At 41.9% G+C, this 24,957-nt stretch overlaps 1 protein-coding gene across 1 annotated transcript in view; it reads right to left on the reverse strand.

The window, feature by feature from the left end:
* LOC131422239 (radial spoke head 10 homolog B-like) overlaps window positions 1–24,957 on the reverse strand; it is a 76,705-nt gene that overhangs the window by 15,218 nt on the left and 36,530 nt on the right. Inside the window, exons 14-17 of the mRNA XM_058569295.1 lie at window positions 15,383–15,490; window positions 4,906–5,049; window positions 2,723–2,848; window positions 1,198–1,291 (exon numbers count right to left, since the gene is read on the reverse strand). Coding sequence (XP_058425278.1) covers window positions 1,198–1,291; window positions 2,723–2,848; window positions 4,906–5,049; window positions 15,383–15,490 — 472 coding nt within the window. The remainder of the gene's footprint in view (window positions 1–1,197; window positions 1,292–2,722; window positions 2,849–4,905; window positions 5,050–15,382; window positions 15,491–24,957) is intronic.

Here is a 24,957-nt window from a genome sequence, read left to right on the forward strand (position 1 = left end):
TATGGAGATTTCCCAAAAAATTAAAAATAGAACCACCATATGATCCAGCAATTCCACTTCTGGGAATATACCCAAAGGAAATGAAAACACTGTATCAAAGAGATATCTGCACCCCTATGTTCATAGCAGCATTATTTACAATAGCCAAGACATACATGGAAACAACCTAAGTGTCTGTCGATGGATGAATGGATAAATAAGTTGTGGTACACACACACACACACACACACACACACACACAATGGAATACTACTCAGCCATAAAAAAGGAGGAAACCCTGCCATTTGTGACAACACAGATGGGCCTTGAGGGCACAGTACTAAGTGAAATAAGTCAGAAAGGGAAAGACAAATACTGTATGATCTCACTTATTTGTGGTCTCTTAAAAAAAAAAACTCATAGAAAAAGAGATCAGATTTGCAGTTACTAGAGGCAGGCAGTGGAGGAGGGGGAACCGTAGGAATGTAGTCAAAAGGCATAAACTTCCAGTTCTCAGATAAGTAAGTACTAGGGATGTAATATACAAGATAATGTCTATAGCTAACACTGCTGTATGATATATATGAAAGTTGTTAAGAGAGTAAATCCTAAGAGGTCTCATTACAAAGAAAAATTTATTTTCTTTCTCTTTTTTTTATCTATGTGAGATGACGGATGTTAACCAAATGTATTGTGGTAATCATTTCACACTATATGTAAGTCAAATCATTATGCTGTACACCTTAAACTTATACAGCACTATATGTCAATTATATCTCAATAAAACTGGGAAAAAATTACAAAAAGAAAATTGGTAAGATCACGCCTTGAAAGTGAACTCCATCAAGCCAAGTTGGGGAGAATTGGAAGCAGAACTGGAAGCAGCAGCACCAGCCTAATTTTACTTAAAAGAAGGTTGTTGGGGCCGGCCCCGTGGCTTAGCGGTTAAGTGCGCGCGCTCCGCTGCTGGCGGCCCGGGTTTGGATCCGTGGCACATACCAACGCACTGCTTCTCCGGCCATGCTGAGGCCGCGTCCCACATACAGCAACTAGAAGGATGTGCAACTATGACACACAACTATCTACCGGGGCTTTGGGGGAAAAATAAATAAATAAAATTATAAAAAAAAAAAAAGGTTGTTGTACATTTTTATAAACTTTATATCATTTATAAGCAACAGTTTGTAAATATTAAAGTTCTATAATTAAAATACTCACCATTTTGAGATAAGAAAAAGGTTAGCCCTCTTCCTGCAGATTTAAAATTCATTTTTGAAATTCTTTTATCACTTAGAGACTTCTTGATCTTGGGCTTTTATGTAAAAAAAATCATAAAGCAAAATATTACTTCTGCACATTATAGACTAAAACAAATTTCCTACATGATAAATAATAAGAAAATTATTAATGAGGCCATTCTCTTTAAGCTATTTTCACTATTTTTAACCTGCATAAAATTTGACTACTTTTAACCTGCATATTTCTACTATAACCTGCAGGTTATTGTATCTACTGAAAGGCTCTCCCCAAGAAGCCAAAGATCTGAAACTCTTCCGTGGGTCTGTTGGGAAAGTGTTTGTTAGACACAAGCAGCTGTGCTCACATGCATGTATTAATGGCTTTGATTGCCATCCACACGCTGTTTACTCCCACATTTCAGTCTCACCCCTGAACTCCAGATTTGTGTCTCTGGCCATGCCACCTGCTTTCACCACCTGGATGTCTAATCAGGCACCTTAAGCCTAACGTGTCCAAAACTAATCCCTTAATTTTGCCCCAAAAACTCATCTCCACCCACCCTCGTCTTCCCCTTCATAGTAAGTGGTGACTCTATTTTTCCAGTTGTTCAAGCCAAATATCTTAGAGTCACCTTTGCCTTCTCTTTCCCTCTCAAACTCCACAGCCTTTAAAATACCTTCAGATAATTCCAACCACTTCCTTCCTGGTTTGTCAACAGCGAAGTCATGGTGGGCTTATTGGCCTCTCTGCTCAGAGGGCCTCCCATCTCATTCAGAATAAAACCCAGGTCCTCACCACGGCCAGACGCCCTCCTGGTCTAGCTCCCTGCATCACTCAGTTCATCTTCCTGGGCCACTCGGGCGTGGCTACACTTGCTGCTACACTTCTCTTCCAACAACACAAACATGCTCCCACCTCAGGGCCTCTGCACAGGACAGTCTCCCTCCCGATAATTAGATGGTTGCTTCCTCACTTCCTCCAGGTGCTCAAATGTCACTGCACCAGAAGACCTTCCCTTACTACCCACCCTGTCACTCCGTCTCCACCGCCTGCCCTGCTTGTCATCATATCGCTTACACTTCGTAAGTGTCAAGAAGTGTAGCAGTGTGGTAATGGGTGCAAGTTCTGGAGTCAAACTGCCCGCAGACAAACCCCCAGCTCCACTTGCTTACTAGCTCTATGACTGTGGGCAAGTTCCTCAGCCCTTCTGTGCTTCAGTTCCCTCCTAGACATAGTGACAGTACTAAAGGTTGTTCGGGGCATTCAGTGAGCTAATACCCAGGACGTGGTTGGCACCTGAAAAACACCATGAGTGTAGCTGTTACTGTCGTTCACTTGTTACCATCTCCCTTTCCTCACGAGAAGGTCAAGGCCAGGAGGGGACCGGCTTCTCCTCCCCTGCGACATCCCTAGACACTGCAGAGTGCTCACCACACAGACGGTGCGCAATGGTGCTGATACCACAGCCGCGTCACTTTTCACGGGGTGAGTTGTAAATACAGACCTCTGATTTCCTTATTTTGCTCATATCAAGCGAGAGTCCCAACTTGCTTGAAGATGACTTGGTGCTACCACACTGCATGTCAGATTCCTGGCTTGTTGCCACACTTGGACTCCTGTTCTGGATGTTCTAAGCAAAGACAACCACATAAGAGGATTTCTGGTTTCCATGGAGATTCACACACACACACACACACGATTTTAATGAAGTATAACTGACTTACAATAAACTACACATAAAGTATACCATTTGCTGAGTTTGGACACATCTACACCTGTGAAACCATCACCTCAGTCAAGACAGTGAACACACTCACCACCCCCAAAGTCTCCTGTGCCTCTTGGTGATCCATTCCTCTTCCTCCATCCACAGGCAACCAATGATCTGCTTTCTGTCACTACAGACGACTTTGCACTTTCTAGGATTTTTTCTTTTTTTCTTGTTTTTTTTTTTTTTCTGCTGAGGAAGATTCACCCTGATCTAACATCTGTTGCCAATCTTTCTCTTTTTTTGCTGAGGAAGATTTGCCCTGAGCTAACATCCGTGCCAGTCTTCCTCTATTTTGCATGTGGGTCACTGCCACATGGCCACCAACAAGTGGTGTAGGTCTGTGCCCAGGAACCAAACCTGGGCCGCCAAAGTGGAGTGAGCCAAACTCAACCACAAGGCCATGGGGCCAGCCCCATGCACTTTCTAAGATTCTATATAATTGGAATCACAAAAGTATGTACCCTTTTTCATCTGGCTTCTTTCACCCAGGATAATTATTTTGATTCATCTCTGTTGTTGCATGTATCGTGAGCTATTTCATTGCTGAGTCATACTCTATTGCATGGATATAATATGATTTGTTTATCTTGATGGAAATTTGGAATGCCATATTGAAAACTAGAAGTGAACTTGATCACATGGTTTCTGAGGATGTTCCCTAGACCAGAGTGTTCACACTCGCTTACTAGAGTCCAAGGCAATGCCATCCACGAAATCATGGATGAATTTAAAGTGGACATTCATTTCCCTCAGAGCAGAGCCCCAGGCCCAGACTGTGGCCCGTGAGCAGGTTGCCAGATGACCTGGAGAAGCCGTCAGTCATATCCTCAACCTGAAGGAGGCACAGCTGGCTGATGGGGTGGAAAATGAGGTGCTGAAGTTGAACGCGAAGCTCTCAGCATATGAGGAGTCCAGGGCACATCCTGGGGATTCACGGTAATAGTCTGTCCTTAGACAACAAATGGGCAGTGAGAAGGCTCCTTGTATGAGCAGCTTGAAAGAGTCTCCCAGCTGTGGGGAAAGACTCTCCCTTGGGGCTGCAAATGAACGACTCAAAAATCAGAAATCCTCCAAGCGCACTAGCCTGAACCCACCCACCCCCAAAATGGGTTTGTCTCCGTTTGACCCAGCAGCTGGATCCTTCAGTAAACTGCCGCCACTGCCCCGGTCCACCTGGGTCTTGCCATGAAGCCTAGCGTCCAGCCCCGTGAGCAGGCCCCATCTTCAGGGACCCATCTAGCATCTCATGCACGCTCAGCAGCTATTCCTTGGCTTCTTGGCTCTGGGACAGGCTTTCCACTCTTGTAAACACTAGATCATACAATGAAACATTTCGTCACAAAATATCTCAGATGTTCTAAGCCTCGTGGTCCACCCAGCGTATTTGTATACACTCTGACCTTCATTACCATATCTCCCCAACTGTGGCTAGGAGTCTACTTCCTGAGTCATGACCAGGAAATACACTTTCACTAGCTTACAAATGAAAAAATAGGATATAGGGCCGGCCCGGTGGCACAAGCGGTTAAGTACGTGTGCTCTGCTGCGGCGGCCCGGCGTTCGCCGGTTCAGATCCCGGGCGTGCACCGACGCACTGCTTGTCAGGCCATGCTGTGGCGGCGTCCCCCATAACGTGGAGGAAGATGGGCATGGATATTAGCCCAGGGCCAGTCTTCCTCAGCCAAAAAAAAAAAGAGGAGGATTGGCAGATGTTAGCTCAGGGCTGACCTTCCTCACACACACACACAAAAAATACAATATACTCCTTTCAAAACTTGAAAAGAAGTCTTAAATTAGTTAAGTCCTAAATTATTTCCTGAAGGGTTACAAAAGCACAAGATAGGTTTGATGATGGTTTAACCATTTCAGAATAAAACAATGCTTCGCTCTGTAAAGTCTAAGATACTGTTTCTTACCTGATTTATTATACCATAAGTGCTTCCATGTTTGCTTCCAGACAAGTCATCACTTGGAAAATTTGAATAGAATGTAGTCATTTGATCAGTAACAGAGATTAAGGCAAAGCTTAAGAGAGCTTCAAAGAATTCCAGGAAAACCAGCTGAAATATAAGAAAATATAAAGAGTCTTATTCATTCTGACACACCTTGAGGTGGACCAGTGATTCATCCGGGTGTTCGTTTCTATTCTCTAGAGAACATCAACTCATTCAGTGCTGAAGCATCATGGGTGTACACCAGTTTGCAATAAAAACTACAGCATTTAAAAGATCTATTATGATAAGACATTTTTCTATTTTGATAGAAACCTTTTATTTTATATTAGCTAATTGAGGACAGTCATTTTCAAATGTGTTTCCTTTTTTCCTGAACAACTAGAGAAGTGGCACCCGTAAAACCCAGGTGACAAGCATTACCCACTTGCCCACCACGCCCCTCCCTGCTGTCCGTGTGCCCCCAACACACAGGCCTGCCTCTGTTGGGAGCACCTGCCTGTGGGGATGGCTTGCTCGGACTGTGATCACCCCACCTGTCACGTCTGTTGGTTCTGAAGCCAGGGCCCTTTGAGTCTGAGCTGGAACAGGCCCACTAATTTGACCCAAAGCTCCAAGCCAGCCTCTGCCTGCTTCCAGGGGTCTGCTCAGCATCCCCGCAGCCCCACTGTCCTCTGGTCTAACAATTTGCTGACCTGCCTGAAGATGGGTCTAGCCAGTAAAATAAGACATTTGCTTTGTACAAGGGCAGGACATTTTTAGCCTCTTGTGCCCCAAATCTGACTCCTCCCATGACCTCACCTAACACCCACTCACCAACCCCCAGGTTCCTCAAAGCCTCCTACCAATACGCCAGCCCCCACTTTGCAAAGGCCCCAAAATCTCTCAGCTCTACAGGGAGAGACCGTGTATCCCAGTGCAAGGAATACAGGTTCCGGAAACACACTGTCCTAAGCTGGAATTCTGGCTCTGCTATTTACCAAGTTGCTGGACCTCCCTGAGCTTGCTTCTTCATCTGTAAAATGGGGTTAGTATTGTGTACTTTGTCATGAGCATCAGATGAGATCCTGGTGTGAAGGGCTTGTCATCCTAAGTGTTTAATCAATAGTAGCTGGGATTTGTTATCTTAAATAAGTGCACATGCCAGTGAGTCCCTGCCCCACCGAGGGACCTGTTGTCACTGGCCTTGAGGTGACACTAAATGTCCACTTTAGAAGCGTGGCCTACAAAAAGAAGGGTCTTGTTTGTTTTCTTATTGGCAGTTCTGCTCATGCTGTTCCTACGTCTTTCTCTCCCAGCAGAGAGCAAACTGTTTCAAGAGACTCCACACCGCCTGACACTGTAATGTTCTGCAAATGTCGGATGAATAACGACTTTGCCTTAGATTTGCAACTCTAGCCTACTGTTCGTGTCCCAGCTTATAATTCTGCCTGCCAGCTTGAGAAAATCAGCCTAAAGCTTTTGTTCAAGATGAAGTTATTCTCACAGTTTGGAACAGCGATCAGAAAGGAACCGCAAATATAAGTGTGGTGAGGTGGGAGCAGGACGAGTGTGTCAGGGAACAGCACAGAGACAGGCGTGACACTGAACCAGAGCTGATGCTGGAATAACTAAGACTTACGGAGATGCAGGATAAGATGAACGCATTTTGTACACAGGAAAGGCATGAATTTTGGGGGGGGCCAAGTGGAACACTGTTATGGGTTGAATTGTGTCTCCCAAAAAAAGAGTTGGAGTCCTAACCCTCAGTACCTCAGAATGTGACCTTATTTGGTGATACGGTCTTTACAGATAATCAAGTTAAAATGAGGTCATTAGGGCAGGCCCTAATCAAATATGACTGCTGTCCTTATAAGAAGGGGGAAAGCTGGACACAGAGACAGACCCATGAAGGGAAGACAAATTGAAGAGACATGAGGAGACGATGGCCGTCTACAAGCCAAGGAGAGAGCCCTAGAAGAAATCCTTTCTCACAGCCCTCAGAAGGAACCAACTCTGCTAACACCTTGATTTCAGAACTGTAGACAATAAGCTTCCATTATTTAAGCAAAAACAGTGGGGGAAATAGCAAGTACAAATGTTCTGAGGTAGGAGCGTGATGCGTGCATTCAGGGAATGGCACAGAGGCAGGTGTAACTCGGTAGTCAGACATGCACTCGGAGAGGCGGCCACGCTGGCGCCATCAGTGTCTTGAGGGCCTCTACTCTGAGAGAGATGGAAGCCCGCAGGGAGGTTTGAGCAGGGGAATGATATGATCTGGCTGCTGAACTGAGAGCAGCATGTAGGAGAATAAGGGAGATGAGTAAGGAGCCACTGCAGCTTTCCAGGTGACAGTGACTGGTGGCTCTGCCAGGGTGGTAGCAGTGCAGGTGGTGAGGGTGGCTGCATTCTGGATGTATTTTGAAGGAAGCCAACAGGATTTCCTCAAGATCTGAATATGGTGGTATGAGAAACAGGAGTCGAGATGACTCCAAGGATTTGGGCCTAAGCAACGGAACGATGGAGCGCTATCAGCTTTGCACAGATGTGAAGAGTAAGGTGGGCAAGTCAGAACTTCAGTTTGGGGCATGTGACATTTTGAGCGGTTAGAAGTCCAACTGGAGACTTAGAGCAGGCCATTGGGTGTACAAGTCTGGCGTTTGAGAGCATGATTTGGGTTGGAGATATAAATTTTGGGGTTGTCTTCAGAAAGGTGGTATTTAAGATTATGAGACTCGAGGGTGAATGTAGCTGGAGAAGGGGCCCAAAGCCTGACTCCAGGTCACTGGGACATTATGATTCCGGACATTCTTCCTTGGCAGAAGAGGAGGAATCAGCTAAGAAGTCAGGAAAGGAACCAGCAATGAGGGAAGAGAAACCTGGCGCACAGGGTCAGGGCACTGTGGGAGGAATATGTCTGAGGTGGAAGGGATAAAGTCTTTCAAATGCTCCTGCAAGGCCACGGAAGGGTGGAACGAGAAGGCACCACTGGATGAATCAATGTCGGGGTCACTGGTGGTCTGGACATAGTCTTAGTTGAGTGGTGGATGGGTTGGGGAGCCTGACTGGAGTGGGTTCAAAAAAGAGCGGGAGGCGCATGGCAGCATCATGGCAGAGTGAGTTTTTCCCTTTGTCTCTCCCCTCTAAGTTACAACTAAACAATCATTAACCAAGAGAGGATTCCCTATACAGCACAACAGGACATCTGACAGATCCACGCAGCCATATATCTGAAGGTGGGGGGAATGGATCCCCAGGAAGCAGTGGAACTAGATGAGCGGACTCCTCCCCCACCCCCTCCCCAGTGGCAGCAATCTAGGTCATGGGTTCTCACACAGCAGCCAGCATGACTGTAAGAGGAAGCGGGGGCAGCCCGGCCTGCGCAAATGCTTTCAGAGTGGTAGCCCGGCCCATGGGAGCACCCACTGTACCACAGTGGCCCCGCCCATGGGAATGCTCCCCACTGAGGAGTGCAGCTCACCCCTACAAAGGAGCCCCCAGAATATGCAGTACCTCAGCTGAGCCACCCACAAGTGCAGAGCCAGCCCATGTGCAAAAGAAAGTGTCCCTCCCCTCCCACCTAACGCACCAGCTTGACCGGTCCCCTGCCAAGCACAGTGGTCCCACACCAGAGTGATCCACCGGTGGAGCACAGAGGCCCCCCCTGCATGTGCGTGCACGACCTGCCAAGCGGCTGTGGCCAGCATGCAAACAGAGAGGAACCCTACCCAGCACAAATTCCGGCAGACTGGGTGGGGTCAGAAAACACAGCTCCTGCCCCCCACCCCCAGTAGTGGCAGGTGGAATCTGTGACCTGACACTACCACAAATGCACTGGCAAAGGATCAATCCATCAAACACCATGAAGAACTACAGTGACAGTTCAGAGCAGAATGAAAATGGCAAGTCTCCATAAATCATTCCTGAAACCACAGAAATTTACAATCTAAATGAAGAGAATTCAAAATAGTTCTCATAAAGAAACTCAATGAGTTACAAGAAAACTCAGAAAGACAGTTCAATGAACTCAGGAATAAAATTAATGAGCAGAAGAAATTCTTCACCAGAGAGACCGAAACTCTAAAAAAAAACTCAAAGAAATTCTGGATATGAAGAACACACTTAATGAGATAAAAAATAATCTAGAAACCATAAAAAATAGAGCTAATGTTATGGAGGACAGAATTAGCGATTTAGAGGATAGAAATATAGAAATGCTTCCGGTGGAGGAGGAGAGAGAACTAAGATTTTTAAAAAATGAAGAAATTCTTTGAGAAATATCCGACTCAGGAAAAGCAAAATAAGGATTACAAGTATTCCAGAGGGAGAAGAAAGGGAGAAAGGAGCAGAGAGCTTGTTCAAAGAAATAATAGCTGAGAACTTCCCAAACCTGGGGAAGGAACTAGACTTAAAGAACATGAAGCCAACAGAACACCTAAATACATCAATGCAAAAAGACCTTCTCCAAGGCATATACTATTAAAACTGGCAAAAGTAAATGACAAAGAAAAAATATTAAGAGAAGGAAGGCCGAAGAAAATAACCTACAGAAGAGCCCCTATCAGGCTTTCAGCGGATTTCTCAGCAGAAACCTTACAGGCTAGGAGAGAATGGAATGATATATTCAAAATACTGAAAGAGAAAAACTATCAGCCAAGAATACCCTATCCAGTGAAACTATCCTTCAGATATGATGGAGAAATAAAAGCTTTCCCAGATAAACAACAGCTGAGGAAGTTCGTCGCCACTAGGCCTGCCTTACAAGAAACGTTGAAAGGAACCCGTCTGAAACTAAAAAGCAAAGGTTTATAAAATCTTGAACAACGAGATAGAGAGATCGAATCAGAAAATTGCAGCTCTATATCAGAATAGAATAGTAAACAACTATAAAAGACAAAGGGAAGGAAAGCATCAAAAATAACTAGAAACACTTCAGTTTAGTCACAAAGTCACAATACAGAAAAGAAGAGTTTGTGACAACAATAACTCAGAAGGGGAAGAGGAAAGGGATGGAACCTGCTTAGGCTAATGGAGATAAGAGGCTATCAGAAGATAAACTATCTCATCTATGAGATCTTTTATACAAACCTTACAGTAACCACTAAACAAAAATCAGAGCAGACCCACAAATCATAAATACTGAGGAAACCATCACAGAAAACCATCAAGCTGAACTGGCAGTCAGAAATACAAGGGAAAAGAAACAATGGAAATATAGAACAAATGGAAAACGAGATAAAATGCAGTATTAAGCCTTCATATATCAATAATCACTCTAAATGTAAATGGATTGAATTCTCAAATCAAAAGACACAGAGTGGCTAAATGGATTGAAAAACAAGACCCAACAATATGCTGCCTCCAGGAAACACATCTCAGCCCTAAAGACAAACATAGGCTCAGAGTGAAGGGATGGAAGACGATACTCCCAAGCAAATGGCAAGCAAAAGAAAGCAGGTGTTGCCATAGACAAAGCAGACTTCGAGACAAAAAAGACAAGGAGATACAAAGAGGGGCAGTATATAATGATAAAAGGGATATTCCAGCAAGAGGACATGACACTTATGAATATATATGCACCTAACACAGGAGCACCAAAGTATATAAAGCAACTATTAACAGACTTAAAGGGAGAAATTGACAGCAACACAATAGTAGGGGACCTCAATACCCCACTTACATCAATGGATAGATCATCCAGACAGAAAATCAAAAGGAAACAGTGGCCGTAAATGAAACACGAGATCAGATGGACTTAACAGATATATATAGAACATTCCATCCAAAAACAGCAGAACACACATTCTTCTCAAGTGCACATGGAACATTCTCAAAGATAGACCATATGCTGGGAAACAAGACAAGCCTCAATATATTTAAGAAGACTGAAATCACATCAAGCATCTTTTCTGACCATAATGCTATGAAACTAGAAATCAACTACAAGAAAAAGGCTGAGAAAGCCACAAATATGTGGAGACTAAACAACATGCTACAGAACAACCATTGGATCCATGAAGAAATCAAAAGAGAAATAAAAAAATACCTGGAGAGAAATGAAAATGAAAACCAACATACCAACTCTTACAGGATACAGCAAAAGTGGTACCAAGAGGGAAAGTTATAGCAATACAGTCCCCCCTCAACAAACAACAAAAATCTCAAATAAGGAATCTTAAACTACACCTAACAGAACTAGAAAAAGAAAAACAAAGCCCAAAGTCAGCAGAAGGAGAGAAATAATAAAAATTAGAGCAGAAATAAATGAAATAGAGACTAAAAAAACAGAGAGGATCAATGAAAACTAAGAGCTGGTTATTTGAGAAGATAAACAAAATTGACAAACCCTTAGCCAGAATTACTAAGAAAAAAAGAAGTCTCAAATAAATAAAATTAAAAATGAAAGAAGAGAAATTACAACAGATACCACAGAAATACAAAAGATTATAAGAGAATACTATGAAAAATTACATGCCAACAAATTGGACAACTTGGAAGAAATGAATAAATTCTTAGACTCATACAACCTCCCAAAACTGAATCAAGAAGAAACAGAGAATCTGAATAGACCAATCACAGGTAAAGAGATTGAAACAGCAATCAAAACCTCTCCCAAAACAAAAGGCCAGGACCAGATGGCTTCTCTGGAGAATTCTACCAAACATTCAAAGAAGATTTAATACCTATCCTTCTCAAATGATTCCAAAAGACTGAAGAAGATGGAATGCTTCCTAACTCATTTTACAAGGCCAACATTACCCTTATACCAAAACCAGACAAGGACAACACAAAGAAGGAAAATTATAGGCCAATATCACTGATAAACATAGATGCAGAAATCCTCAACAAAATATTGGCAAATCGAATACAGCAATAATTAAAAGGATCATACACCATGATCAAGTGGGATTTATACCAAGGACACAGGGATGGTTCAACATTCACAAATCAATCAATGTGATACACCACATAAACAAAATGAGGAATAAAAATCACAGGATCATCTCAGTAGATGCAGAGAAAGCAACTGAAAGATCCAAGACCCATTTATAATAAAAACTCTCAATAAAATGGGTATAGAAGGAAAGTACTTCAACATAATAAAGGCCATATATGACAAACCCACAGTCAACATCATACTTAATGGTGAAAAACTGAAAGTCATCTCTCATCCCTCTGATAACAAGGGTGCCCACTCTCACCAACCCTATTTTACATAGTACTGGAGGTTTTGGCCAGAGCAACTAGGCAAGAAAAAAAAATAAAAGGTATCCAAATTGGAAAGGAAGAAGTAAAACTCTCACTGTTTGTGGATGACATGATTCTATATATAGAAAACCCTAAAGAATCCACCAGAAAACTATTAGAAATAATCAACAACTTCAGCAAAGTTGCAAGGTAGAAAATCAACTTTCAAAAATCAGTTGCATTTCTACACACTAACAAAAAACTAGCAGAAAGAGAAGTCAAGAATACAATCCATTTTATAATCAACAACAAAAAGATAAAATATCTAGGAATAAAATCAAGCAATGAGGTGAAAGACCAGACACTGAAAACTCTAAGATATTATTGAAAGAAACTGAAGAAGATATAAAGAAATGGAGAGATATTCCATGCTCATGGATTGGAAGAATAAACATAGTTAAAATGGTCATATTACCTAAAGCAATCTATAGATTCAATGCAATCCCAATCAGAATCCCAATGACATTCTTCATGGAAGTAGAACGAAGAATCCTAAAATTTATATGGAACAACAAAAGACCCCGAACAGCCAAAGCAATCCTGAGAAAAAAGAACAAAGCTGGGGGCCGGCCCAGTGGTGTAGTGGTTAGTTCACATGCTCTGCTTGGGCGGCGCAGGGTTCGCAGGTTTAGATCCCAGGCACAGACCTCTGCACTGCTTATCAAGCCATGCTGTGGCAGCATCCCATATGAAGTAGAGGAAGATAGGCACGGATGTTAGCCCAGGGCCAGTTCTCTTCAGCAAAAAAAGGAGGATTGGCAACAGGTGTTAGCTCAGGGCTAATCTGCCCCACAAAAAACAGAAAATAGAAATCCCACATGATCCAGCTATCCCACTACTGGGTTTTTATCCAAAGAACAGGAAATCAACAATACAAAGAGATCTATGCAACCCCTATGTTCACTGCAACATTATTCACCATAGCCAAGATGCAGAAGCAACCCAAGCACCCATCAAATGATGAATGGATAAAGAAGATGTGGTGTATATATATACAATGGAATACTACTCAGTCATAAAAAAATACAAAATTGCCCCATTTGCAACAACATGGATGGACCTCAAGGGTACAATGCTAAGTGAAATAAGTCAGACAGAGAAAGATAAATACCGTATGATTTCACTTATATGTGGAAGATAAACTAACACATGGATAAGGAGAACAGATTAGTGGTTACCAGAGGGGAAGGGAGTGGTGGGGTGGGTGAAAGGGGTAAAGGGGCACATATGTATGGTGATGTATAAAATCTGAACTTTTTTATTGGTGGTGAGCAGAAAGCAGTCTATACAGAAACTGATATATAACAATGCACACCTGAAATTACACAATGTTATAAACCCATACGACGTCAATAAAATAACTTTTTTAAAAAAGAAGAAATATTAGGGGCCAGCCCAGGGGCGCAGCGGTTAAGTTCGCGCGCTCCGCTTTGGCGGCCCAGGGTTCACAGGTTCGGATCCCGGGCGCAGACCGACGCACAGCTTGTCAAGCCATGCTGTGGCAGGCGTCCCATATAAAGTAGAGCAAGATGGGCACGGATGTTAGCCTAGGGGTGATCTTCCTCGGCAAAAAAAAAAAAAAAGGAGGATTGGCAACGGATGTTAGCTCAGGGCTGATCTTCCTCACAAAAAAATGAAGAAGAAGAAATATACAACAACAAATATACTATGTAAATATCATCACCTAGTTTGGAAGATAAAACACTTAATTTCCTTTAGCATTTGGTGTTTTGTTGAGAAAAGAAAAAAAATTTCCAAATTTTAGAATAAACAAACCAAACTATCTTTTAGCATTTCAAAATAATATTCTAAAAAAAGAGCAGGAGGAGTGCACACAAGGCAACATGTGGGATTATTCCATTTTTATGAACTATCTAGAATAGGTAAACCCACAGAGACAAAGTAGATTAGGGGCTGGGGTGGAGGGGAAAATTGGAAGGTACTTGGTTTCTTTGTGCCAGAATGGAATTGTACCTTTTAAAATGCTTAAAAGGGTCACTTTATGTTATATGAATTTTATTTCAATTGAAAACAAGAATGAGAGGAGAAGGAAGATGGCAGAAAAAGTGGGGTCAGGAGGATTTTTGTTCTGGTTGTTTGTTTTTAGGATGGGAAAATAAGAGCACGTGTGCGTGTGTCCAGCAGAGAGGAAGCCTGCAATCCGCTCCGATGAGGGAGGGCAGTGTTGACGGTCTCAAGTGCAAGGGAGCGGAGACAGGCCACAGCACCGAGTGGATGCTGAGTGAGCATCGGGAACAGCCGTGGTTGGGCCAGGGGGTGCAGTGGGGGAGGATGGGAAGTGCTCTTTGGGTGGCTTCAGTGTTCTCCTCGGTGAGCCTCCTAGCGACTCGGTGAGCCTGCTAGCGAGGATTGAGAGGAAGGACTACGAATTGAAGAAAGAGAAGGAAGAAGGAAGCAGACTGGGAAAATGTAGCGTAACTCCAGGACGGCCGTACTGGTCATAGATGTGGACATGCGACCAGGTGTGGGGTCCGTCCTGCCTTTCTCCTGCCATGCTCCGCTGGGTGGGTGCAGGCGTGGAGGAGGCAGAGAGTCAGAGGATTTAACTCGAGCTTCGGGTTTGCCTTGGGATGTGTGAACTTGTGCTTATGGAAGTCACAGGGTCCAGGTCACGGCTTTTTCCACGCTGAGCCTGAATATGCCTCTGCTCCCCGCCCTGAGATGACACCCTCAAGAGATTGCGAGAACAGCTTAAAGGAAGCCAATTGTACACCCAGAATCAGCAAATACTAACAACTGAGAGACTTCAACCAGTTGCCCCACTTCAACTTACAGGTGAAAAGACTGAGTCCCAGGGAGGCTGACTTGCCCTAAGTCCTCCAGCAAGAAATGCTAAAAACTGGAGACACTTACACCTAATTCATTGGAGGAGGAGGTCAATCAGTGTCTTTGACAGGTGTGTGACACGTATACCAGAGAAACATACACATGTATTAAATTGCTGAATAAATTATCCAAGAGATAGTATTGTCGTTTTATATTTTTCTGACTTTGTTCATTATTTCCTGACATCCGAAATATCCTTTTTATTATTAATCTCTAGTTTTCCAATATAAGCAAGGAGATAGATATATATATGTAGTTTCATGTATTTGGTTAGAATTCTTTTCAATCAAATCTTGGTTCTTGGTACACCAGGCACAACTAACAGCCTGAACTGTGTCTATACCATTTGTGACACCTCTTTACAAACCTCAAGTTCAAAGTTGCTGTCAATTCCATCATGCATGAAAGGATTGTCCTCTGCTATGACCTCCACAAATTTGGTTGCTGTTAATTCTTTATTTATCATTTTAAAGTCCTGTAAAAGAAACAACCAATCAAACCGCCTATAATAACAGCCTCTAATTACAAACAGCCATATACTTTTAATGTCAATTTATATCAATACAACACTTTAAGAAAATGTACCAGAAATGAGTATCTTAAAAACTGATCATTTTGAAAAGCATTCTGGATTGACATTGGTATTTACCTTTTTATTCCTTCCCTAGTCCCTCGAAAAGAACAGTAAAGGTTTTTTTAAAAGAGTCATAAACCCAGGACAGAAAGAATGGGAAAGTAGGTGATCCTGATGTGAGATAGCAACACAATTCTATAGGCGGGAAAGTGCTGGACTGGTGGACTTAGCAGAACAGAGGAACAGTGAGCTCAGGGAGTCAAGAGGCAAGGCAAGTCATGCTGTAGGAACTCAGGGAGGAGAGGCATCTCTGAAAGTAACACCACGGGTAGGGCTGAACACAAAAAGATGCGCTGAAAGTCTAGTCGAAGACCCTTTCACATCTAAGCTGAAAACAGAAGGTTTACTCTCTCAGATAGTGAACCAGAGAACATTTGGCCTAGAAAACACTTTGCTTCCCTAGAGTCACGGTGCTGCTGAAAACAAGGATTAAGTGAACGACCATCTTGGTAAGGCCCTCCCTCCACACCGACCCTTCCTCCACTCTGTTCTAAGAGCTGTGAAAACCAGGTTCATATCCACCCCCAAGCAAGAGTTAGGAGAAATCCTCTCCTGAAAAATTGAGCAACCAAGAGAAGAGACCTATCAATACTGACAGCTGGCTGGAGGGGAAAGGGGCGCAGTGGGGCAGTTTCCTGGCTTGGTTACTCCACAGTGAAAGCTAATCTTGGACTAGCGCCGCTCACTCACAAAGAGCCTCCAATCAGCTTTACGATGCCACAATCCTATATATGGGTGGACAGCCAAGGTTCACCACACTTTATAGGGAAAGCCTTAATATAAAAGCTAGAGAACAAAACCAACGGGAAAAATAATAACAATAGGACTAGGAGGGAACAGAGGCGATGTAAAGAGCAGAAAAAATATTCCGTCCATTTAGCCCCCCTCCCCCAAATCATTCATTTCTTCAGTGGGATAAGAGAGATATTACATCCACATTTAAAAACAAAAACAAAACAGAATGCTTAAAAAAAGGACAAAGAATGAAGAGAGCTTTTGGAAATTAGAAATATGATAGCAGAAATAAGACATTTGGTGGAATGGTTAAAAGATAAAACAGGAAATCTCTCCTAAAGTAGAACAAAAAAAGACAAAGATATGGATTATCAGAGAGAAAAGACTAAAATAAAACAAAATTGGTCCAGAAGGTTCAACACCTAAGTTCCAGAAAAAAAGGATGGAGATATGGAAGGCAGGAAATACTGAAAAATTCAAGAATGTTTCATAATACTGAAGGACATATGTCTCCAATGTGAAAGCTTACATAATAAACATAAAAAGACCAACACCAAAGCCATATCACTGTGAAATTTCAGAACAAGGATAAAAGTAGATCGTAAAATATTTCAGCAAGGAAAAAATTTACATCAAAATGATGGGGAAGCAACAGTAATCAAGATAGTGTGATGATTTCAGAGTCAAGATGGCGGCGTAAGCAGACTCGGAACTCACCTCCTCCCGTGGACACAGCCAATTTACAACTACTCGTGGAAAAATTACCCCTGAGACAGAACTGAAAACTGGATGAGAGGAACTCCTGCAACAACGGACAATCCTAACTGAGGTGGAAGAGGCAGAGACTCCCTTCTGGAGAGGAAAAGCGCCGCCTTCACAAGCCGCCAGCTTCACGGCCGCCGGGAGCAGCCCACAGGTACGCAGCCTCCCTGGAGGCGCGGGGCCCTGAGCCGGGGAGCGCCCCCGCTGTGGGCATATTGTGGACCCAGCACAATCGAGACCAGCAGCATAATATCTGACTGTGCCTGCTACTAAAACACTGGGGAGCACCCCCAGAAAACTCGGTTCACAAAGAAACTAAAACTGGCTCTTAAAGGGCCCGCGCGCAAACTCACCTGTTTCAGGAAGCACCCTAAAATCACCAGAAAGAAAGGTGTACAGTGCTTTGGTGACAAGAGACTCACCTAATAGGCCCTGAGTGCATCTCGGTGAGGGGTGAGACCTCTCCAGGGACTGGGACATTGGCGGCGGCCATTGTTGTGGCCTGGTGTGGGCGTGCTGACACAGACACCATTGGAGTTCTCCCTGGGGCCTGCTAGCCCAGGGTTTGCCCCACCCGCTAGAGCACTGATTTAATCCAGCTCAGCCAGGGCAGGCAGCCCACCCTAGAGACTGGCCCCACCCAACAACAAGCCCTCAGGCAACTTGTGGGCCTGCATAGATTGGTGACTGGATTCTCTGCAGCCTGGCAACTGAGCTGACTTTAGCAGGGCAGGGCGTGCACAAGGAGCGGGTGGAGAGTGTGGGGCGGTGGCAGAGTGTGTGGGGCTCCCGCCGTGGAGAGACTGGGTCCGCTTGGGGAGGTTGGGGTGCTCACACAGGGCAGGACTGTGTTGACTGTGTGTGTGGACCTGTGGGCGGCAGGGTTTGTCAGCTGCAGAAGACTTGTGCTTCTCAAAGACCCACATAGGAGGTTTGCTCCACCTTCCAAAACCTGAAACAATTGGGTGCTCCTGTGCCTGAGGCCAGCCCCACCCAGCTGCAATCCTCACAGAGCTGACAAGAGACCTAATAGGCTAGAGGCTTACAGCAATTGTAAGGCCCTGAGCCTAACAACCTGCCACGCTGGGGGCCTACTCACTTAAAAGAAATACTGCAACACAAATGTGGTATTAGAACTTGCAGCCAACTGTGCTGGGGATCCCCACACCTGATAAAGAAACTGAAGGGCCCACAACAACTACAAGGAGCTGAGCATTACAACAGCTGGCCAGGAGCATAACTCAGCCTCCCTGGGCGCCTACAGGGAGAGCAAACAGGCCACAGCAGAAGGATACACGTAGCCCACATAGGGGTCACCCCTGGAACATTGAGAACTGAGGGAAGCACACTGGAAGCCTCCTAAGCCATCACTTACATAAGGTCACCTATCCAAGAGCAGGAGACGTAGCTGACCTACCTAATACGTAGACACAAGCACAGGGAAAGAGGCAAAATGAAGAGGCAAAAGAATACATTCCAAGTAAGGGAACAGGACAGAACCCCAGAAAAGGAACTAAGTGAAACAGAAATGAGCAACCCACCTGACAGAGAGTTCAAACTAAGAGTGTTAAGGATGCTCACTGATCTGGGGAGAAGAATAGATGAACTCAGTGAGAATGTCAACAAAGAAATGGAAGATATAAAAAAGAACCAATCAGAAATGAAGAATACAATACTGGAAATGAAAAATTCATTAGAGGGACTCAAAAGCAGAGTAGAGGATACAGAAGATCTGTGAGCTGGACGAAAGACTAGAAGAAATTACCCGAGGTGAACAGGTAAAAGAGAAAAGAATTAAAAAGACTGAGGACAGTCTAATGGACCTCTGGGACAACATCAAGCGCACTAACATCCGTGTTATAGGTGTCCCGGAATGAGAAGAGCGAGACAAGGGGTCAGAGAATCTATTTCAAGAAATAATAGATGAAAACTTCCCTAACCTAAGGAAGGAAACAGACATCCAGGTACAGGAAGCACAGAGAGCACCAAACAAGATAAACCCAAAGAGGTCCACACCAAGACACATCATAATCAAAATGTCCAGAATTAAAGATAAAGAGAGAATCCTAAAAGCCGCAAGAGAATGTCAAGTTACGTACAAAGGAAACCCCATAAGGCTATCAGCTGACTTCTCTGCAGAAACCTTATAGGCTAGAAGAGAATGGCACGATATATTTAAAGTGCTAAAAGGAAAAAACTTACAGCCAAGAATACTCTACCCAGCAAGGTTATCATTCAAAATGGAAGGAGAGATCAAAATTTTCCCAGATAAGCAAAAATTAAAGGAGTTTGTCACCAAGAAACCAGTGCTACAAGAAATGTTAAAGGGACTGATTTAAGGGGAAAAGAAAAGACCACAAATAGGAAAAATTATCTATTTCCATGATTAGAATGTAATGGATACAAATGCACAACAAAGAGGTTAGATATGATATCAAAAACATGAGGGAGGAGGGGAGTTAAAGAGCACAGCTTTCAGACAGAGGTCAAACTAAAGTGACCATCAATTCTGTATAGAAGAAGAAAGGAACAGAGAAGGACTACTAAAACACTGAGAAAAAAAAAAAGTTAAAAAATGGCAGTAAGTACATACTTATCAATAGCTACTTTAAACGTCAATGGACTAAATGCTCCAATTAAAAGGCATAGGGTGGCTGACTGGATAAAAAAACAAGACCCATATATATGCTGCATACAAGAGACACACTTCAGACCTAAAGACACTCACAAACTGAAAGTGAAGGGATGGAAAAAGATACTACACGCAAATGGCAATGAAAAGAAAGCTGGGGTAGCAGTACTCATATCAGACAAAATAGACTTTAAAACAAAAACTGTAAAAAGAGACAAAGAAGGGCATTACATAATGATCAAGGGAACAATCCAACAAGAGGATATAACACTTGTAAATATCTACGCACCCAATGTAGGTGCACCTAAATATATAAAGCAATTATTAACAGACATAAAAACAGAAATAGACAGTAACACAATAATAGTAGGGGACTTTAACACTCCACTTACACCAACGGATAGATCATCCAAACAGAAGATCAATAAGGAAACATTGGCCTTAAACGACACACTACAACAGATGGACCTAGTAGATATATACAGAGCATTCCATCCAAAAACCGAAGAATACACGTTCTTTTCAAAGGCACATGGAACATTCTCCAGGATTGATCACATATTAGGCCACAAAACAAGTCTCCATAAATTTAAGAAGATTGAAATAATACCAAGCATCTTTTCTGACCACAACGGTATGAAACTAGAAATCAACTATAGGAAGAAAATCAGAAAAGCCACAAATACGTGGAGATTAAAGAAAATGCTACTGAACAACGACTGGGTTAATGAAGAAATCAAAGAAGAAATCAAAAAATACCTGGAGACAAATGAAAATGAAAATACGACATGCCAGAATTTATGGGATACAGCAAAAGCAGTTCTAAGAGGGAAGTTTATAGCGATACAGGCCTATCTCAACAAACAAGAAAAATCTCAAATAAACAATCTAACAATGCACCTGAAGGAACTGGAAAAAGAAGAACAAACAAAGGCCAAAATCAGTAGAAGAAGGGAAATAATAAAAATCAGAGAGGAAATAAATGAAATAGAGACCAAAAAAACAATAGAAAAAATTAATAAAACCAAGAGCTGGTTCTTTGAAAAGATCAACAAAATTAACAAACCTTTAGCTAGACTCACCAAGAAAAAAAGAGAGAAGGCACAAATAAGTAAAATCAGAAATGAAAGAGGAGAGGTTACAACAGACACCTCAGAAATACAAAAGATTACAAGAGAATACTATGAAAAGCTATATGCCAACCAGTTCGACAATCTGGAAGAAATGGATAAATTCTTAGAATCATACAACCTTCCAAAACTGGATCAAGAAGAAGTAGAGAATTTGAATAGACCAATCACCAGTAAGGAGATCGAAACAGTAATCACAAACCTCCCCAAAAATAAAAGTCCAGGACCAGACGGCTTCCCTGGTGAATTCTACCAAACATTCAAAGAAGACTTAATACCTATCCTTCTCAAACTCTTCCAAAAAATTGAGGAGGGGGGGAAGCTCCCTAACTCATTCTACGAAGCTGACATTACCCTGATACCAAAACCAGACAAGGACAACACAAAAAAAAGAAAATTACAGGCCAATATCACTGATGAACATCGATGCAAAAATCCTCAATAAAATACTAGCAAATCGCATACAACAATACGTTAAAAAGATTATACACCATGATCAAGTGGGATTTATTCCAGGGATGCAGGGATGGTTTAACATTCGCAAATCAATCAACGTAATACACCACATTAATAAAATGAAGAAAATCACATGATCATCTCAATAGATGCAGAGAAAGCATTTGACAAGATACAGCATCCATTTATGATAAAAACTCTGAATAAAATGGGTATAGAAGGAAAGTACCTCAACATAATAAAGATCATATATGAGAAACCCACAGCTAATATCATCCTCAATGGTGAAAAACTGAAAGCCATCCCTCTAAGAACAGGAACCAGACAAGGATGCCCACTGTCACCACTCCTATTTAACATAGTACTGGAAGTCCTAGCCAGAGCAATCAGGCAAGAGAAAGAAATAAAAGGGATCCAAATTGGAAAGGAAGAAGTGAAACTGTCACTATTTGCAGGTGACATGACTTTATATATAGAAAACCCCAAAGAATCCACCAGAAAACTTTTAGAAGTAATAAACGAATATGGTAAAGTTGCAGGATACAAAATCAACATACAAAAATCAGTTGCATTTCTGTACACTAACAACGAAGTAGCAGAAAGAGAAATTAAGAATACCATTCCATTTACAATTGCAACAAAAGAATAAAATACCTAGGAATAAACTTAACCAAAGAGGTGAAAGATCTGTACACCGAAAACTATAAAACATTTCTGAAAGAAATTGAAGAAGACACAAAGAAATGGAAAGATATTCTGTGCTCTTGGATTGGAAGAATTAACATAGTTAAAATGTCCATACTTCCTAAAGCCATCTATAGATTCAATGCAATCCCTACCAAAGTTCCAACAACATTTTTCACAGAAATAGAACAAAGAATCCTAAAATTTATATGGAACAACAAAAGACCCCGAATAGCTAAAGGAATCCTGAGAAAAAAGAACAAAGCTGGAGGTATCACACTCCCTGATTTCAAAATATACTACAAAGCTGTAGTAACCAAAACAGCATGGTACTGGCACAAAAACAGACACACAGATCAATGGAATAGAATCGAAAGCCCAGAAATAAACCCACACATCTATGGACAGCTAATCTTTGACAAAGGAGCCAAGAACATACAATGGGGAAAAGAAAGTCTCTTCAACAAATGGTGTTGGGAAAACTGGATAGCCATATGCAAAAAAATGAAAGTAGACCCTTATCTTACACCATACACAAAAATTAACTCCAAATGGATTAAAGACTTGAATGTAAGACCTGAAACTGTGAAACTTCTAGAAGAAAGCATAGGCAGTACGCTCTTCGACATCAGTCTTAGCAACATCTTCTCAAACACCACGTCTGACCGGGCAAGAGAAACAATAGAAAAAACAAACAAATGGGACTACATCAAACTAAAAAGCTTCTGCACAGCAAAGGAAACCATCAACAAAACGAAAAGACAACCTAACAATTGGGAGAAGATATTTGCAAACCATACTTCTGATAAGGGCTTAATCTCCAAAATATATAAAGAACTCATGCATCTTACCAACAAAAAAACTACCAACCCAATTAAAAAATGGGCAAAGGACCCGAACAGACATTTCTCCAAAGAAGATACACAGATGGCCAACAGACACATGAAAAGTTGTTCAAAATCATTAACTATCAGGGAAATGCAAATCAAAACTACAATGAGATATCACCTGACGCCCGTCAGAATGGCTATAATTAACAAGACAGGAAACAACATGTGTTGGAGAGGATGTGGAGAGAAGGGAACTCTCATACACTGCTGGTGGGAGTGCAAACTGGTGCAGCCACTATGGAAAACAGTATGGAGATTCCTCAAAAAATCAAGGATAGAACTACCATATGATCCAGCCATCCCACTGCTGGGTATTTATCCAAAGAACTTGAAAACACCAATTTGTAAAGGTACATGCACCCATGTGTTCATTGCAGCGTTATTCACAATAGCCAAGACTTGGAAGCAACCTAAGTGCCCATCAAGGGACGAATGGATAAAGAAGCTGTGGTATATATACACAATGGAATACTACTCAGCCGTAAGAAACGATGAAATCCAGCCATTTGTGACATCATGGATGGACATTCAGGGTATAATGCAAAGTGAAATAAGTCAGAGGGAGAAGGTCAAATACCGCATGATTTCCTTCATTAAGTAGTAGATAATAACAACAATAAACAAACACATAGGGACAGAGATTGGATTGGTGGTTACCAGAGGGGAAGGGGGGAGGGAGGAGGGTGAAAGGGATAATTCAGTACATGTGTGTGGTGATGGGTTGTAATTAGTATTTTGGTGGTGAACATGATGTAATCTATGCAGAAATAGAAGTACAATGATGTACACCTGAAATTTTACAATGTTATAAACCAATGTTACTGCAATAAACAAAAAATTTTTTTAAAAAATAAAAAATAAATAGAGAGAAAAAAAAAAGATAGTGTGGTACTGGTAAAAGGACAAATATAAAGATAAATGAAATAGAACTGAGAGTCCAGAAATAAACTCATACATTTATGGTCAATTGATTTTTGACAAGAATGCCAAGACCATTCAATAGGGGGAAAAAAAGAGTCTTTTCAACAAATGGTGCTGGGACAACTGGGTGTCCAAATGCAAAAGCATTAAGTTAGACTCCTACCTCGTACCATATATAAAAATTAATTCAAAATGCTTCAAAGATCTAAAAGTAAGAGCTAAAACTATAAAACTCAGAAGAAAACATAGAGGTTAATCTTCATGACCTTGGATTTGGCAACGGATTCTTAGACACAACACCAAAAGCACAAGTGACAAAAGAAAAAATAGATAAATTGGATTTAATCAGAAGCTAGTAAAAACAGAAGTTTAAATAAGACCCAGAGTCTCACACAGATCAACGGAACAGAATCGAGAGCCCAGAAATAAACCTACACATCTGTGGACAGATAATTTTTGACAAGGGAGCCGAGAACATACAATGGAGAAAGGAAAGTCTCTTCAATAAATGGTGTTGGGAAAACTGGACAGCCACATCCAAAAGAATGAAAGTAGACAATTATCTTACACCATACACAAAAATTAACTCAAAATGGATTAAAGGCTTGAATGTAAGACCTGAAATCATAAAAATTCTAGAAGAAAACACAGGCAGTACACTCTTCAACATCGGTCTTAGCAGCATATTTTCAAGTACCATGTCTGATCAGACAAGGGGAACAATAGAAAATATAAACAAATGGGACTATATCAAACTAAAAAGCTTCTGCACAGCAAAGGAAACCATCAACAAAAAGAAAAGACAACCTAACAATTGGGAGAAGATATTTGCAAACCATATATCTGATAAGGGGCTAATATCCAAAATATATAAAGAACTCATACATCTCAACAACAACAAAAAACTAACAACCCAATTAAAAAATGGGCAAAAGATCTGAACATTTTTCCAAAGAAGATATACAGATGGCCAACAGGCATATGAAAAGATGTTCAACATCACTATTAGGGAAAGGCAAATCAAAACTACAACGCGATATCTATCACGTTACACCTGTCAGAATGGCTATAATTAACAAGAAATAACAAGTATTGGAG

This window comes from Diceros bicornis, chromosome 26, assembly GCF_020826845.1.
Source record: "Diceros bicornis minor isolate mBicDic1 chromosome 26, mDicBic1.mat.cur, whole genome shotgun sequence".
Classification (NCBI taxonomy): Eukaryota; Metazoa; Chordata; class Mammalia; order Perissodactyla; family Rhinocerotidae; genus Diceros; species Diceros bicornis.